Source organism: Neovison vison, chromosome 11, assembly GCF_020171115.1.
Source record: "Neovison vison isolate M4711 chromosome 11, ASM_NN_V1, whole genome shotgun sequence".
NCBI lineage: Eukaryota > Metazoa > Chordata > Mammalia > Carnivora > Mustelidae > Neogale > Neogale vison.
The window spans coordinates 99,866,025-99,885,072 of NC_058101.1; the positions used below are offsets into that span (position 1 = coordinate 99,866,025).

Below are 19,048 nucleotides of genomic sequence, written 5' to 3' on the forward strand. Positions count from 1 at the left end.
AATCTGTGCAAGAGATTCTGATACACAGCCAAATTTGGGAACCGTGACAGATGCTTTAGGTTGATTCACCCAAGACCCAGTCAATGCTAACCCTCTTCTTTCTTACCAGCATCTACCATGAAGGCTACTAAGATAAGTATTCATTTTCTAACCTTCCCTAAAATAAGGGGTTGTCTCTCTTTTTTTTTTTTTTTTTTAAGATTTTATTTATTTATTTGACAGAGATCACAAGTAGACAGAGAGGCAGGCAGGGAGAGTGAGGGGAGGAAGCAGGCTCCCCACCGAGCAGAGAACCTGATGCAGGGCTCGATCCCAAGACCCTGAGACCATGACCTAAGCCGAAGACAGAGGCTTAACCCACTGAGCCACCCAGGCGCCCCAAGGGATTATCTTTTAAAACAGCTATGGCAAATGATAGGGAAAGTCTGCCAGTGCCATCACCCCATCTTCTTTCCTTTCCCTTCTTCCTGCTTTTAACTCTGACTTGATGTCTACAGGCACAGAAGTTTCTGGAAACCAACATGCAAAGAATGGTAGACCAGGGAGAGAAAAGACACCGAGGACCGAGGACGTCTGGATCCACTACATTTACCTAGACTTCTTGTTATGTGAGAAAAATACCACCTTTTTGTTTAAACCACTATTAGCTGATTGCAGCCAAAAGGGTTTCTAAATAACAGCAATGAAAGAATAGATGATCTCAAATATATTCAGATATAATATTCCGAAGTTCTAATTTTAAATAATCTAACTGTCCAGGGGAAGGATATTTTTCAATGGCATCCTTGACTTAGGGCTATTTGGACTCTGATACAGAATTTAAAGGCAACATTCAGAAAACTACCACAGCTTCACCAGTTCCCATTCTTTATATACATTTTCATTCAGTTCGAGAGGGTATTTTGTTAAGCTCAAGCTTACAAGCTGAATTAAAATGAGTACATGAGGGTGCCTGGGTGGCTCAGTGGGTTAAGCCGCTGCCTTCGGCTCAGGTCATGATCTCAGGGTCCTGGGATCGAGTCCCGCATCGGGCTCTCTGCTCAGCAGGGAGCCTGCTTCCTCCTCTCTCTCTCTGCCTGCCTCTCTGCCTACTTGTGATCTCTCTCTGTCAAATAAATAAATAAATAAAATCTTTTTAAAAAAAAAAAATGAGTACATGACATGGAAAGCCCACACTAAAAAGACCACATAATTTACATAATTTTTAAACTACTAAATTTAACTACATCTTGGTTTAAGAAGGTCAGAAAGATTAACTACAAGACTATTCTTTAAGTATCTTTCTTCATCTTCCCCAGCCTCCATCTTAATTTACCAATTTGGGAAGCGGAAACATAAGCTTTAGTATGTATTCCTACATATTATATACATATATACTATCTTCTGTAAGCATCATTAATAGGGGCTCACTTAGAGAAACCAGGGTAGTATTCTATATATAGTGAGTAGGGTTCTGGCTGGAATAGTAACTGTCCTAAGGTTGAACAATATAAAAAAGCAAGTAGTGGCTAACAAAGCATATGCCCAAATGGACCCTCCTATTTTGCCCTTGACCTAACTCATACTAAAGACAACTACTGCAGAGGCATAAAATTTATCAATAAATATTGACTAAGATCCCAGTCATGATAAGGAACATAACTATGCACGGTAGGTGGTTGGGTGGCTAACTGAATAGGGCAAGGGGAAGGGTTCAGGGAGATGTTGCTAAAATAACATAATAAATAAAGCAAATAAACTGCAAAAGTGAGCTAATTTCCACTTTTTCTATTAGGCAATATCATCTTAAATCTTCATGCAAATAAAAACCTGACTGAAAATGCAATGATTTTCAGCCATGCTTTGGTGAACTTTCCACTCAACCTACCAGTATTTGTTGAGTTGCTGTTGGCTGTTGCCAGGGAGCCAGTGTGGTTTCGGACGATATTATGCTGGGTTGATGGAAGGCCTGAAGCTGACCACGAGAGAGTACTGCATCCTGAAAGACTCTGCGGCTGGTGGTACTGGTGTGATGGAGGAGGTGGAAGCGGTGAGGGATGACTGATGGCTGTACTATGATCAGAAAATGAATTCTCTCTGAGTGGCCTGACCGTTGGAGCATTCTGTGAGGTAAACATTTGTTGCCCATATGGATCACCGGCAGGCAGAGAGGGATATGAAACACTAGGATATGCAGCAGTAGAAACAGTTGACATAGCGTAGTGAGCACAGGTAGAGGGAAATCCCTGAGAAGCAACAGAAGAGTTGGCAGAGTACATGGCTGGGCTACTGTAGTGATTCACAAAATGGGAGTACCGCTGGGCAGCACTCGTATGCAAATGCAATGTTGGTGATGTGGCACCCTGGAAAGATCCCGGAGTGGATCCCACTATATGAGGTGCAGAAGGACCCCTGCCATACATGTGCTGTGCTCCTGGTTGTTGATTTGCTGTATTAGGAGTCACCACATTTTGTGTCGGTACCGTATAGAGACCGGAGTAGTAATCACCACACTGGCTATCCAATGGCAATGAGGTCATCTTCCCAGGTCCTTGAGGATAATGTCCTGATGGCGCAATGTAGTTTTGAGGATGCACTCCATACCCTGATGGAACCTGCATTTGACTCTGTGCTGGACCTGAAAAAGAAGAGCAAACACAGGAATTGGCAAGGAGATAACTAATTTTTAAGCAACGTTCCCATCAAATGTCGCCCTAATTAATTTACTTCTCCAATAGTCACAAAAAACAATACTGTTACAGACCCACTGTGGTAGCCAGCCTCCAAGATGGCCCCCAGTGATCCCTACCTCCTGGTATTCATACACTTGTATATGAATTCACACCGTCCCACAATATACCAAGACTGATTTGTAGGATCAAAACCATGTCGGAGAGGTAATCATGTATCACTTTCAAGATTAGCCTGATCTTGGGTGCTGGTTTCCCTCTCTTGAACAATGCTGCCAAGTTGTGAAAAGCCCTATGGAAAAATCCATGAGGTAAGGAACTGAACGCTGTGGCCAATAGCCAAAGAGAAACTGGGGCCTGCACCAACCCCATCAGTGAACTTGGGAGCAGATTCTTCATACCCAAAGAGAAACTGGGGCCTGCACCAACCCCATCAGTGAACTCAGGAGCAGAGTCTTGAGAAAACTATAGCCCCAGCTGACAGCTTGACTACAATCTCATGACATCCAAAGTCAGAACCACCCAGCAAGGTTGCTCCCAAGTTCATGTCCCTCAAAAACTCTGAGATCAAATATTAGCTATTTAGGCCACTAAATTTGGGGGTATTTTGTTACACAACAATAGATAACTATTATACCCAGTATAGACAAAGTGCAAACCTTTTTTATTAGCTTCTTTTAAACTATAAAAGTAACAATATACCCATTGTAAAAAAAAAAAAATTCAAATAATGAAGAATACAGAGTAAAAAGTACAATTCCCCCTCTTTCCCTGGTAGCTAATATCCTTCTTTCCACATGTATCTATTACTTAATGGCTTTTTTATATCCTTCATGGCACAGTTCCAAAACCTGCTTTTCTTTTACTTAATGTGTCCTGAATATCCTTCTATAAGCATACATAAATCTTCACTATTCTAAAAATCTACACAGTATTTCATTAGAGATGTAACATTATTTACTAAATCTCCCTTGATGAATATTTATTTCAGGGACTGAACTAATTTATATTTATGAGGTCAACCTCTGTAATGAATCTGTAGGGTAAGTTCCTAGAAGTGTAACTGGGAGTTCAAAGGGATTGTGCTTTTAAGATTGATACTTACTGTCAAATATCTCTTCAGAAGTCTATCAATTCATACCTCCTATGAATAATGCTTAGGAGTGCCTCATCTTCCCAACATTAAGTAACATTTCAGTCTTTGCCAATCTGATAGGGGAGAAACATTTCAGGTTGCAGTACTTAACTGAGTAATGCTGAGACTCTTTCCAGATACTTCTTAGCTACTTAGGTGTCTTCTCTGTTATTTGCCCTTTTCTCACAGTCTTGTGCTTTCCATAATGAGTTATAAATGTTCTTGTATATTAAAAAATTTAACCTTAAATTATTATTATGTACTACATGTATTTTCCAACAGGTTACTATTTTTTGACCTTGTTCATTTTAAAACCATACTTAAAGAGCCTTCCCTTTTCTTTTTTTTTTTTTTCTTTAAAGGCAGAGAGAGAGGAAAGCAGAGAGAGAGGAAGGCAGAGAAAGAGGAATGGAAGCAGGCTCCCTGCTGAGCAGAGAGCGGGATGCAGCGCTTGGTCCCAGGACCCTGGGATCCCGACCTGAGCGGAAGGCAGAGGCTTAACCCATTGAGCAAGCCACCCAGGCGCTCCAAGCCTTCCCTTTTCTAATGTTATATATATATATATATATATATATATACTCTAATGTTATATATACTCATTTTCCTCTAATGCTTTTAATACTTCCACTGACATACATATTTATTTCCTTGATCACTAGAGAATGTATTTTATCAATACTATTCAAATTAACATTAATCTTAGTATTACTTTTGTTAATATTATAAATATCATTAAACATATTACATTATGTGCCACTCACTGTCCTTCGAAGCAAATTTATCATTATACCCACTTTACAAGTTAGGTAAATGAGGCACAGAAGTACTATATTTATTTATTTTATTATTTTTTTCTAAAGATTTTACTTACTTATTTGACAGAGACACAGCAAGAGAGGGAACACAAGCAAGGGGAGTGGGAGAGGGAGAAGCAGCCTTCCAGCTGAGCAGGGAGCCCGACTCGGGGCTTGATCCCAAGACTCTGGGATCATGACTAGAGCCGAAGCCAGATGTTTAATGACTGAGCTGCCCAGGTGCCACCTAAATTAAGTCCTTTAATACAGTCACATGCTTAGGAAGTAACAGGACCAAGATAAATCAAGTAACCTGGCCCAAATCCATGCTTTTAAAACAATGACCTCCCACCCACACCATCCTAAAGTCTGGCTGGCTTTCCTCAGCTCAGCAAATGGTCAATTGTCCCTAACAATGGAATTCCAGTCTTGGTTCCAAAGAAGGGCAAACTTTATCCTCAAATCTAATTTTTCTATATTGTGGAAGGAAATCATTATCTGTACCATACCTCAAATGAAAGGACAACAAAAAAATATTCATAAGCGGTTTCAAGTTCACTGACACAAAGGAAGTGCCACTTCCTTTGCTATAATAATGTATTAAAATAGAAATAATGTATTATAATATAATAATGCATTAAATTGCATAACAATGTATTAATATCAATGTATTAAAAATGTAATAATAATGTATTAAATGTATATAATGTATTTAATAATGTATTTAAAATAAAAATATAATATATATTGCCATAATATATAATATTACTATATAATGTTATAATAATATATTAAATATGCTATAATAATATATTAAAAATAGAAAACAAAAGTATAAAAATGCTTGTTATAAAAGATGTATGAATAAAGCTTATCTTTTCTTATTCTGTTTTCAATTTCTACTCAATAATGTAGTGGCACCTTAAGTTTGGTCACATAAATACATATTCTATGGTAGAAAAAAAAATAACTTATGTAATCAAACTATAAGGAAAAAATAACATCCATACTTATTATAATTCCAAGAAGTATACAAAGAACCCAAACTCGATAATGCTGTTTTACTAGGTGTATAATTTACTTTTCTTACAGGATATTTTACATGGTCATAGTTCACCTGAAAGAATTTATTTACTTAAAAGGAAAAGAGTCAATAGGAATCTTTCATTAACATGCCAAAAAATAAAAAAAATAAAAAAAAGAAATGTTCTCCCTCCCTTCTTTCCTTAAATATATAAAGATGGTTTGCTACTCCTGTCTTCAGTCTCAGAAAACTCTACACTGGTAGACTTAATTAGTGAAGAGAAGAGCCAAGTCAGAATTAGACAAATCTATTTAAGTATCTATCCACTTAATAAATACTGTGGCTCATCATGCTACATGATCTGAAAACAGGGAAATAACCATCAGTATGTCCAACCTACTCAAACATCATTCTTCTAAAACTAACAGAAATGTTGTAACTAGATGCTAGAATTTATCAGAAGTAAATTACCCACCAGAGGAACTTTTTTACTTCCCAGTCCATCAAAGAAAGTGCTTACTTCAGGGGAATGTGAAGGTGTACAGAGCTAACAATATGTCAATGCTCACCATTCCTTATTCTATATCAAGATCTAAATGTTCTAAATGTATGAAAAGTATACAAAAGTAATTTGGTCAAAATAATGAATGAATCAAGACTTCTTTGGAAGAAAAATATTTCCTTTCAAATATTTTAAATCAATTTTCGGGGCGCCTAGGTGGCTCAGTGGGTTAAATCAATTTTCAAAAGCTTCTACTTTAAAAAAAATAAACATAAGGATCAGCTTAAATGAAAAGAAAATGGTATCTAGGACATGTAAAAATATTTTTAAAAATTTTGTCTTACCATGCCCTAACAAGAAACACATTTTCTTCAACTTTAAAATGTATTTGATAACTCTCCTAATTTTATTATGGTATAATACCAAAACTAATATTAAAGTTTTATTTCTTCTCCATATACTAAAACCAAGCCTGGCAAATATTATAAATACATAAGTCATATAAACCTATGCTCTTTTATTTTTGACACAATCTATAAATCATGGGCATTTCATTAGTATTAGCAGTTTCATTTGCCTTATTTCCTATAATTCCCTCAGTAACTGTGGCAGTTTTAAAACATGGTCCCCAAATTCTCTGATACTGTGGGGACTAAAGGGTGATATCTGTCTACTTCCCCTGAATTTGAGTAGGCTTATCACAGCTTCCACCAAGAAAGATTGGCAGAAGCAAAGCTATGTGATTTCCCTGCTTGATCAGAGACAATTCATTTGCTATGTTGTTTGATGGAACATTTGCATGTGGATCCCTGAGCAGCTAGATATGTAGGAAGTCCAATTATTCCACAGCTACCATGGTCTGGGGAGGTCAAACCACATGGAGAGGTCACCTTTAGGCACTCAGGTTTGAAGTTTGGAGATGTTGACTCATTAGCCATCAAAACACCTCTGAGTCTGCTAAGTTGAGGCCCTAGACATCACAGAACAGAGAAAAGCCATCTTGGTACTGCCCTGTGCAAAGTCCTGATCAACAGAATCTGTGAGCATAATAAAATACTTTTTTTCAACTATAAAATTTTGGAATAATTTATTATGTAGCAATAGTAACTGAAGGCAGTAACTAACTACTTTTTTTAAAAGTTAGAATCCAGGGACACCTAGGTGGCTCAGTCACTTAAGTGCCTGTCTTTGGCTCAGGTCATGATCCCAGGGTCCTGGAATCAAGTCCTGCATTGGGGTCCTTGCTCAGCAGGGAGTTTACTTCTCCCTCTGCCTGCCACTCCCCCTAACTGTGTACTCTCTCTCTCTCTGACAAATAAATATTTTTTTAAAAAAAGGTTCAGATTCCAGATTCTAAAACTTAAAAACATCCACCTTTACCTAACACAAAAATGCATTATATTCTTAAAAGTCCAGACATCATAGTTTCAGTAAGTCTTACACAAGAAAGTATTATCTTCAAATAAGTTAAACATAGCATGTGTACATATATAGAGAATGCACTAAGTTATCCTATTCTTTTAGAAAAATAGTTCCTTCCTAGAATATATTACTTGGGAACTATAAAGCATAAAGAAAATATTAAAAAATTGAATCAGGTACACTAGGAAAGAATGAAAGGAAAAATACAACAACAACAAAGTGCTGAAAACTGGATCTATCACAAGAGGTAAAAACACCTGGAATCATACACATGTGCTATAGACCTGCACTATCCAATATGGCAGCCACCAGTGACACGCAGCTATTATGTACTAGAATATAGCTAATCTGAATTGAGTGAAAAAACTAAGATATCTCAGTAATTTTTTAATATTGAATACATGTTAAAATGTTTTATATATTGTGATAATTGGATAAATCAAAATTGCTTTTACTTCTTTTTGCTATCTAAAATTATATGTGTAAGCTATTAAGTTCCTACTGAATATAACTATTAAGACAGAAAAATAGAAACAGAAAAAAGAACATCAGAGTGTATGAAATGCTTTCAACCTAGGCCTAAACATTAAGGTTGGACATTAGTAGAAACTACTAAATTTCATTAATGCTACTGATTTTTTTATTATGTTCAATTAGTCACCATACAGTACATCATTAGTTTTTGATGTAGTGTTCAATAATTCACTAGTTAATGATACTGAGTTCTTTAAAAAAAAAAAAAAGAAAGAAAGAAAGAAAAGAAAAAAAGAACTGGCTTTCTGGGATAATTTAGATGCACATATTATTTTGGATTACAAGTGGTTCTGGGGCTCCTGGGTGCCTCAGTTGGTTAAGCAACTGCCTTCAGCTCAGGTCATGGTTCCAGAGTCCTGGGATAGAGTCCCACATCGGTCTCCCACCTCCATGGGGAGTCTGCTTCTCCTTCTGACCTTCTCTGCTCTCATGCTCTCTCTCTCAAATAAATAAAATCTTAAAAAAAAAAAAAAAGTGGTTCTGCAGGGGTACCTGGGTGGCTCAGTTGATTAAGCATCTGCCTTTGGCTCAGGTCATGATCCCAGCATTCTGGGATCAAGTCCCACGTTAGGCTCCATACTCTGCAGGGAGCTTGCTGCTTCTTCTTTTTTTTTTTTTTTTTGGGAGCTTGCTTCTTCTGCCTCTCCCCTCACTCGTTCTCTCAATCTCTCTCTTTTTCTCTCTGTCTCAAATAAATAAAATCTTAAAAAAACAAAAAAAGCAAAATGGCTCTGCAGCATATTAGACGGCTGGTATTTTAATACTTCTAAAATAGAGATAAAGGCTGTGGAGGAAAGGATAAACTAGTTACATATGTGGATAGTCAAATTTTTGAAAAATAACTCTAGAAAACTTTTTCTAACTACAAATGTTATATATAGTCATTGCAAAAAGAGGTACAGGAAATTATCAAATAAAAACCATCCATAAACTTACCACCTGAGATAACTACTATCAATAACCCAGTAATTTCTTCTTGGATTTATCTAATTTAAACAAAAGTAGAATTATAATTTACATTTTTAAATGATTTGTTTATGTAGCCTGACTTGAATATCTTTTCATCATGATTTTTAAATGTCTGAATAACCATTATATAAATTTAGCATATTTTAATCACTTTTCTATTTATCACCATTTAGGTTATTTTCCATTTTTTAAAAAACATTAAGCTACATAATGATAAATACATTTGTAGGTAAGTCTGTGTGTTCATTCATTTTACTTCCCTGAAACTTACTCTTGTCAGTTACAATTGTTGGGCCAAGTCCCTAGCTGGCAGCTTAACTAACTGTATAGACAAAGTAGAGACACTGAGATGTTCAGTAAAAAAAGAAAAAAAAGCAGGCAGAGACCAGACTCAAAGTGGTCCCCAAAGATGAATTTAGCAGACAAAGGCTTCAAAGCAGCTATTATAAATATGTTCAAAAAAGAAAATATATTTAAGGAATTGAAAAAAATAACATCAGTAAATGAACAGAGTACCAAAACAGAAATGGAAAACTATTTTGAAAATGAAAATCAAAATAAAGCTGAAATAATTATGTTAGATGGCTTCATCAGTATGACAGAAGAAAAAAATCAATGAACCTGAAGAATAATCAATAAAATGATCTGATTTTGGGGTGCCTGGGTGGCTCAGTTGTTCAATGTCTACCTTCGGCTCAAGACATGATCCTGGGTCCTGGGACGGAGCCCTGTATCCGGTTCCCTGCTTAGCAAGAAGCCTGTTTCTCCCTCTCCCACTCTCCCTGCTTGTGTTCCCGCTCTCGCTGTGTCTCTCTCTGTCAAATAAATAAACAAAATCTTTAATTTAAAAAAATGATCTAATTTTGGGGCACCTGCTGGCTCAGTCAGTAAACCACATGATTCCTGACCTTGGGGTTATGAGTTCAAGCACTAAGTTGGATGTAGAGCTGACTTAAAAATGAATAATTAATAAATAAAATGATCTTATTAAAAGAGAAGACTGAAGAAAAATAAAATTTTAGAAACCGGGAGAAGCAGTCTAACATTTATGTAATGAATAAGGGTAGTAGGTTGAACAGCAGCCTCCCAAAAGATACATCCACATCCTAATCCCCAGAATGTGTAAAAATGCTTTTATATGGGAAAGGACCAATATTATCTTTTATGACAGAAAACACACGACTAAGTTAAGGATCATGAGATTATCTGACTGGGTCCTAAATGCCATCACATGTATCTTTGAAAGATGCACATAAAGAGAAGACATACACATCAAAGAAAAGGCAATGAGAGGATAAAGCAGACTGATGTGGCCAAAATACAGGTAATGCCAACAGCCAACCAAAAGCTGGAAGAGGCAAAAAGAAGATTCTCCCTTAAAGAGAGAATGTGGCCCTGCCAAATACCTTAACTGCAGACTTCGAGTCTCCAGAACCAGAAGAGAATAAATTTCTGTTGTTTTAGGCTACTCAGTTTGTAGTACTTTGTTACAGCCGACCTAGGAAATGCATACAGTAAGGATATAGAACAGCAATTCTCAAAATGTAGTACCTAGAACGCTGGTAATACTGGAGAGTCCTGGGGGATCCACAGGTAAAAACTTTGATAACAATATTAAAATCTCTGCCTTCTTCACTGTGGTGACATTTGTACTAATGGCACAAAAGCAATGACGGGTAACACGCTGGTCCTGTGGCATAAACTGAAGCAATGGCACTAAGCAACACTAGTAATTACCATATTCTTCACTACCACACACTCACAGTAAAAAAATAAAAGCCACTCCCCTACTCAACAAAGTTCAGGATTTACCAGGTACTTTAGTAAGGCAAGAAAAAGAAATAAATGGCACACAGACTAGAAAAGAATAAAATGATATTTACAGAATGACAGGATTTTTTAAAAAGAGAGAAAAACAGACAAAAGAAAAGCCTGGAACTAATAGTAAGTGAGTTTATTAAAGTCACAAGACAGAAGATCAGTATGTAAGAGTCAAATGCACTTCTCACACTAAATAACGAACAAACAGGATTCACAATTTTTTAAAAACAATACTATTTATAATATCACAAGAAAGTACTTAAAATATAAATCTAATGAAATATGTGAAGGACCTATATGCCGAAAACTACAAAACACTGAGAAAAGCAAGGATTTCTTTAAAAAAATGGAATTACTGTATTTGTGGACTGAAAACCCTTGGTTTTAAGATATAAATTATTTCAGTTTTGATCTTTAAGTTTGATGTTGCCGTGATAAAAATACCAATAGGCTCTTTTATAGATATCAACAAGCTGATTCTAAAATTTCTATGGAAAAGGCAAAGGTACTAAAATCTCAACAATTGTGAAAAAGCACAGTTGGAGGACTCATATTACCCAATTTCAAGGTTTGCTTTATATGCTACAATAATCCCAAAAAGTGTGGTACCAGTAAAGGACAGACACGTAGAACATAATAAAAAAGGGGCTCTGGAAATAGAGTCACAAAAATACAGCCAATTGATTTTTGACAAAGCTGTCAAGCCAATTCAATGAAGAAAAGATAGTATTTCCAACAAATGTGGCTGCTGTGGTCCATATTCAAAAAATGAACCTCAATATATCTCAGGTCTTAAGCAAAATTTAAGTCAAAATGACTCATAGATCTGAAAGTCAATTTTTTTTTTATTTTTTTTTTGAAAGTCAAATTTAAAAACTCCCAGAAGAAAGTATAGAAGATTATGCAGGCATGATTAAGAACAGAAAATATTGGGGCGCCTGGGTGGCTCAGTAGGTTAAAGCCTCTGCCTTTGGCTCAGGTCATGGTCCCAGGGTCCTGGGATCGAGCCCCACATCAGGCTCTCTGCTCAGCAGGGAGCCTGCTTCCTCCTCTCTCTCTGCCTGCCTCTTTGCCTACTTGTGATCTCTGTCAACTAAATAAATAAAATCTTTAAAAAAAAAAATTGAGAAAAGCGACTTTATCAAATTAAAAACCTTCAATTTACAAAACCACTAAGAGGATTATAAGACAAGCTACAGACAAGGGGATAACATTTGCAAATCACATGCCCAATGATTTGTATCCAGAATTTATTAAGAAATAATAATCCAACCAAAACACTGGCAAAAGGTCTGAAAATAGAGTCACCAAAGAAGATATAGGGATGACAATAAACATACACAAAGATGCTCATCATTAATCATTAGGGAATGCAAATTAAACCATGAAATATTGCTATACATCCATTAGACTAACTAAACCCCGCCCCCAAAATCACAGAATATCAAATGTTGGCAAAGATGTGGTGCAACATGAACTCTCATTCATTACTGGAGGGAATGCAAAATAGTACTATTTTGCCACCTTGGAAAATAGTTTGGCAAGTTCTATTAAAGTTAAATACAGGGGCACCTTGGTGGCTCAGTTGTTAAGTATCTGCCTTCGGCTCGGGTCATGATCCCAGGGTCCTGAGATTGAGCCCCACATCGGGCTCCCTGCTGCGCAGAAGCCTGCTTCTCCCTCTCCCACTCCCCCTGCTTGTGTTCATTCTCTTGCTGTGTCTCTCTCTGTCAAATAAAAAACAACACAGACCGCTGAACAACACAGAGATCAGGAGCAAGAACACCCTGCACAGTTCATCTGAGTATAACTTTTGACTCCCCCAAAACTTAACTACCAATAGTCTACTACTGACCAAAAGCCTTACCAGTAACAAACTTAACATATATTTTGTACATAACTATACTAAAGTAAGCTATAAAAAAGAAAATGTTACTAAGAAAATCATAAGGAAGAGAACACATTTATAGTACTGTACTGTATTTATCGAAAAAAATCTGCATAAGTGGACTCATGCAGTTTAAACCCGTGTTGTTCATAATCAACTGAATTTACCATTTGACCCAGCAGTGCTACTCCATGTTTAACCTAAGTGAGCCAAAAACTTGTGCTCCCACAAAAACCAGTACATGAATGTTTACAACTGCTTTATTCACAATCAGCAAAAACAAGAAACAATCAAGATATTCAACAACAGAGGATGGTTACACAATCCCAGTACACACATACAATTGAATAGTACACAGTAATAAAAGGGAACAGACAACCGATTCATGCAACAGCACAGATGAATGTAACTCAGTGAGAGAAACGAGACCCAAAAGACTACATATTTTATGATGCCATTTATATGACATTCTGGAAAAGCAGAATGACAGAATTGGAAAACAGAGCAACAGCTGTCAGGGCTGATGCAGGAAGAGATGAGGATTACAACAGGACTACGTTAAGGCCATTTTATAGTAACAGAACTGATCTATATGATACTGTGGTAGTAGATACTTGACTGCATGCATTTGTCAAAACCCATGGAGCTGCACACCACAAAGAATACAAACAAGTTGTACTATATGCAAATTTTTGTTAAAAAAAAAAAATTAAACCAGGATGTCAAGATAATCTAGGATAGGGGGCGCCTGGGTGGCTCAGTGGGTTAAAAGCCTCTGCCTTCGGCTCAGGTCATGGTCCTGGGGTCCTGGGATCAAGCCCCACATCGGGCTCCCTGCTGAGCTCCCTGCTTCCTCCTCTCTCTCTGCCTGCTTCTCTGTGATCTGTCAAATGAATGAATAAAACCTAAAAAAAAAAAAACAAAAAAAAACAAAAAAAAACCAAAAAACCCAACCAAACCAGAAGCTACTAGCACAAACTTCTTAAAAAAAAAAAAAAAAATCTAGGATAGATAGAATAAAAACTGACAGATCAGTCTAATTGCATTACATGTAGGATAACCCAACTGAAGATGTTAAGTAATATATATACACAGAGGGACAGACGTAGATAGAATTATGGAGATGTTTACATACATAACTTAGTAGATACAAATATATCTCCTAACTCTGTCTACTGAGAAAGCCTTGAGGCCGTGATATGCCAGGAGCTACAATATTTTCAGGGCCCAATTCTCAGTTTCTAAATACCATGCCCTAAAAGAAGGAACCAGGGCTCCTGGGACAAAGGACTGACTCTGGTGCTGGAATAGAGCAAGGAAAAATGGAGTATCTTGAAGTGTCAGAAAGTAGGGAAGCATGGATTGGAAGAACAAATACTGTGAAAATGTCTATGCTACCTAAAGCAATCTACACATTTAATGCAATCCCTATCAAAATCCCATCCTTTTTTTTTTTTTTTCAAAGAAATGGAACAAATAATCCTAAAATTTACATGGATTCAGAAAAGACCTCGACTAGCCAAAGGAATATTGAAAAAGAAAGCCAAAGTTAGTGGCATCACAATTCCAGACTTCAAGCTCTATTACGAAGCTGTCATCATCAAGACAGTATGGTACTGGCACAAAAACAGACACATAGATCAATGGAACAGAATAGAGAGCCCAGAAATAGACCCTCTACTCTATGGTCAACTAATCTTTGACAAAGCAGGAAAGAATGTCCAATGGATAAAAGACAGCCTCTTCAACAAATGGTGTTGGGAATATTGGACAGCCACATGCAGAAAAATGAAACTGGACCCTTTCCTTACACCACACACAAAAACAGACTCAAAATGGATGAAGGACCTCAATGTGAGAAAGGAATCCATCAAAATCCTTGAGGAGAACACAGGCAGCAATCTCTTCGACCTCAGCCACAGCAACTTCTTCCTAGAAACATTGCCAGAGGCAAGGGAAGCAAGGGCAAAAATGAACTTTCAGGATTTCATCAAGATCAAAAGCTTTTGCACAGCAAAGGAAACAGTTAACAAAACCAAAGACAATTGACAGAATGGGAGAAGATATTTGCAAATGACGTATCAGATAAAGGGCTAGTATCCAAAATCTATAAAGAGCTTAGCAAACTCAACACCCCAAGAACAAATAATCCAATCAAGAAATAGCCAGAGGTCATGAACAGACATTTCTGCAAAGAAGACAACCAGATGGCCAACAGACATATGAAAAAGTGCTCCACATCACTCGGCATCAGGGAAATACAAATCAAAACCACAATGAGATACCACCTCACAACAATCAGAATGGCTAAAGTTAACAAGTCCGGAAATGACAGATGCTGGTGAAGATGCAGAGAAAGGGGAACCCTCCTACACTGTTGGTGGGAATGCAAGCTGGTGCAACCACTCTGGAAAACAGCATGGAAGTTCCTCAAAAAGTTGAAAATAGAGCTACCCTATGACCCAGCAATTGCACTACTGAGTATTTACCCTAAAGATACAAACGTAGTGATCTGAAGGGGCACATGCACCTGAATGTTTATAGCACAATGTCCACAATAGCCAAACTATGGAAAGAACCTAGATGTCCATCAACAGATGAATGGAGAAAGAAGATGTGACGTATATATATACAATGGAATACTATGCAGCCATCAAAAGAAATGAAATCTTGCCATTTTTGAAGACGTGGGTGGAACTGGAGGGTATTATGCTTAGCGAAGTAAGTCAATTGGAGAATGACAACTATCGTATGATCTCCCTGATATGAGGAAGTGGAGATGCAAAGTGGGGGGGGGGATAGGAAAAGAATAAATGAAACAAGATGGGATCGGGAGGGAGGCAAACCATAAGAGACTCTTAATCTCAAAAAATAAACTGAGGGTTGCTGGTGGGAGGGGGGTCGGGAGAGTGTGGTGGGGTTATGGACATTGGGAAGGGTATGTGCTATGGTGAGTGCTGTGAAGTGTGTAAACCTGGCGATTCACAGACCTGTACCCCTGGAGCTAATAATACATTATATGTTTATTAAAAAATTTAAAAATTAAAAAAAAAAAAGAAAGTAGGGAAGCAGTCGAAAAACACAACAGTGGCAGCAGAGAAACATAGGAGACAACCTCAAAGAGATGTCAATGGCTAAAACTGTAACAATCTGAGCAACAAATATAAATAATGATAGTGCTATATTATAATTCAAAGAATAAAGTAAATATTCATGAGTCCAAAATAATAGAAATGACTGAAAATATTTTAAAATGAAAAAAAGGGGGCAAGTCTTCCTTATGGAAAAATACAGAAAAAATCCAAATAATAAATGTAGAATAAACGAGGAAAAGAGAAAATTACCATTAGAATTCCATAGTAAAAATCACTGCAGGTGTGAGCCACTGAGGAATGCTAAAATTAGTGGATAAAATTTTAAGCAGCAGCAGGATAGTAAAGTATCTCCCCAAGAATATTTAGGGATTACTGTGATTTCAGCATATAACTACAAATTATTTGATACACCTTGCTGCAGAAGGAAGAGTGTAATTCCTAATTCCCCTTCTGTTGAATGTGGGCTGAAGTTAAGTTACTCCTAACAAACAGTAGGAAAAAAATATTAATTTTGCAGTGGAGGAACTAGGCAGCTTCTATTAGAGACTGAATATGTCCTCTCAAATTCATAAATTGAAACCCTATCCCCCAGTTTGATAGTTTTAAGATGGGGCCTCAAGGAAGTAATTAGACTTAGAACAGGTCACAGGGGTAGGATCCTCATGATGGAATTAGTATCCTTATAAGAAGGAGATGCTTAATGACTGAGCCACCCAGGCGCCCCATCTATGGCATTTTGTCACAGAGGTCTGAGCTAAGACACTTCAATCAAGTGTTCAAGAGATTAACAAAACTAGTAATAAAACAACCAGATATATATAATCCCTGATATGATACGATGTGGTAAGGATACTTCGCCTCTGTGGTATTCTTCCTAAAAATTCATGAATTAATAAAAATTCATAAATTCTTAAGAATCCACCCAGCCTATCATGGGAAAGCATCAGCAAAGTGAGGAACTGTCTACAAAATAACTAACTGGTCCTGTCAAAGCCCTAAAAGACAAACAAAAAACTAAGGCTCTGTCACAGATCAAAGGAAGCTAAGGAGACATGACAACTAAATATAAGATATCTTGGTCGGTATTCAGGGACAGGAAAAAAAAATGGTGGTAATGGTATAGTTTAGCTAATGGTATTTCAGCAACGTTAATTTCCTAGTTTTGATAAATGTACCATGATTTTGTAAGATGTTAAGACATGAGAAGATGTAATACTTAGAGGAAGCTGAGTGAAGAACAAGGCATTTTCTGTACTATCTTTGCATCACTTCTGCAAATCTAAAATTATTGCAAAATAAGCTTTTAAAGCATAAACGGAAAAAAGTGCTGGCAATGACTTACTAAACTAATACAACTTTTAAAAAATTATATTTATTCATTTGAGAAAGAGAGAGAGGGAGTGTGTGCACACATAAGCCGGGGCAGGGAGTGGAGCATGATGAAGGAAGCAGACTGCCCTCTGAGCGGGGGGCCTGATGTGGGGCTCAATCCCAGGACCTTGAGATCATGACTTAAGCTGAAGGCAGACACTTAACTGACTGGGCCACCCAGGCGCCCCTCTTTGACACTGTTTTTTAGACAAATGATTGCACCACACATAACCCGAGTGATCTTCCTAGAAAGCAAATCTGGTCATGTTATTTCTCTGTTTAAAGTTTTCTAATGGTTTTTCTTACCATCAAGAAAAAATTCAAAATTTTAAACATAGTCTGTAAGACATTGGGAGCCACAATAATTCACCCCCACCCCGCTGTCAAAATGTCCATGTCCTACTCAACAGAACATGTGAATATGATACATTACATGGCAAAGGGAGCTGAGGCTGCAGACTGTATCAGGATCGTTAACCAGCTGACCTTAAAATCAGGGGAAAAGCCTGGATTATCCAGGTGAGCGCAACTAAGAGTCCTTAAAAGCAGAACAGAGTCAGGGAGATGTGACTACAGAAGATCCTAAGAGACGGTGCCAGATGTTGCTGGCTTTGAAGACAGAGAGAAGGGACCATGAATCAAGGAATGCGGGCAGCCTCTAAAAGTGGGAAAAGGTAAAGAAACAGATACTCTCCCTCAGCTTCGAGGAGGGAATTCAGCCCTGCTGATGCCTTGATTGCAGCCTTTCTATGTTTTTTAAGAATTTTTTTAAAAGATTTTATTTATTTATTTAAGAGAGACAGAGAGAGAGACATCAGTAAATAAAACGTAATTTTGTTAAACCAAAGGTGCCTATATCATTAGGTCAAAGTGACACAGAATGATGACCTAGGAGGAAGGGAGCAAAGAAGCCACAACCTATCAGGAAAGAGTATATGTGAGAGTTTTACCTCAAAAGGCCATCAAAGGGGTTGGTAAACGCAGAATACAGTTAAGTTGCCTTGTAAAGCCTTCTGAAGGGGATCAAATAAACATGTGATACTTTTCTAAAATCTGCTTTTTTAAAATGCAAGTGTCTAAAGTTTAATTCCTTCAAGAATGCCACCACCTAAAATTTTAGCACTAAGGTAGCCATGAGTATAAAAAGGCTGAGAAACACTGTTCCACACGCACTCTGACCATACTAAATTTTTCTCAAACTGTGTTTGTTCACCTCTGACCACCCCCCCAACCTGGAATCTTTAAAAATTCCCTCTTCCCCCCTTCATCTGATCAACTTTTACTCATTCTTCAGATCTCAGTTCAGCTCTGCTTCTAGAAAACATCTGCTAACCCGGCAAGTGAATGGCTAGTTAATGTTGCATCTGTAGTATCCTGGACCACAATGTTAGCACTTTTCACATGCTACTTTAACTGTCTGACTGCAAACTCAGTGAAGAACGAGTCTAGTTTGCTCTCAGCTCTATCACATCCCTAAAGCTCAGCATAGTGCCTGGCTCATGGAAACCATTCCTATATTCTGAGTCTAGTAAAGTCTAGTAAATAATCATCAAGTATTTCTGAATCAGGCATTTCCCTCATCATGATGGATCAACAAGGACTACATGGTAAGTAAAAAGAAAACACAAAACTTTAAGAGCTTCCACTACTTAAAGCAACTTACACTCTAGTACAAGAACAAATATGTTCTTGTAGAATTGAACTTGTTTACTGTGGCATTTTACACATTTTACTCTACTGATTCAGATACAAGAACATCACTTGAAACAAAAGAAAAACAGTAATATATTGTATTTCATTATATCTAAGGTGTTTTGATGATGC

At 37.2% G+C, this 19,048-nt stretch overlaps 1 protein-coding gene across 4 annotated transcripts in view; it reads right to left on the reverse strand.

Annotated features, from left to right (window-relative positions):
- The window catches only part of SEC24B (SEC24 homolog B, COPII coat complex component), a 92,892-nt gene that overhangs the window by 64,986 nt on the left and 8,858 nt on the right, over positions 1-19,048 (reverse strand). For all 4 annotated transcript variants that reach the window (XM_044224285.1, XM_044224283.1, XM_044224281.1 and 1 more), the window contains exon 2: positions 1,868-2,617. In XM_044224285.1, the coding sequence (XP_044080220.1) occupies positions 1,868-2,617 (750 nt within the window). The remainder of the gene's footprint in view (positions 1-1,867; positions 2,618-19,048) is intronic.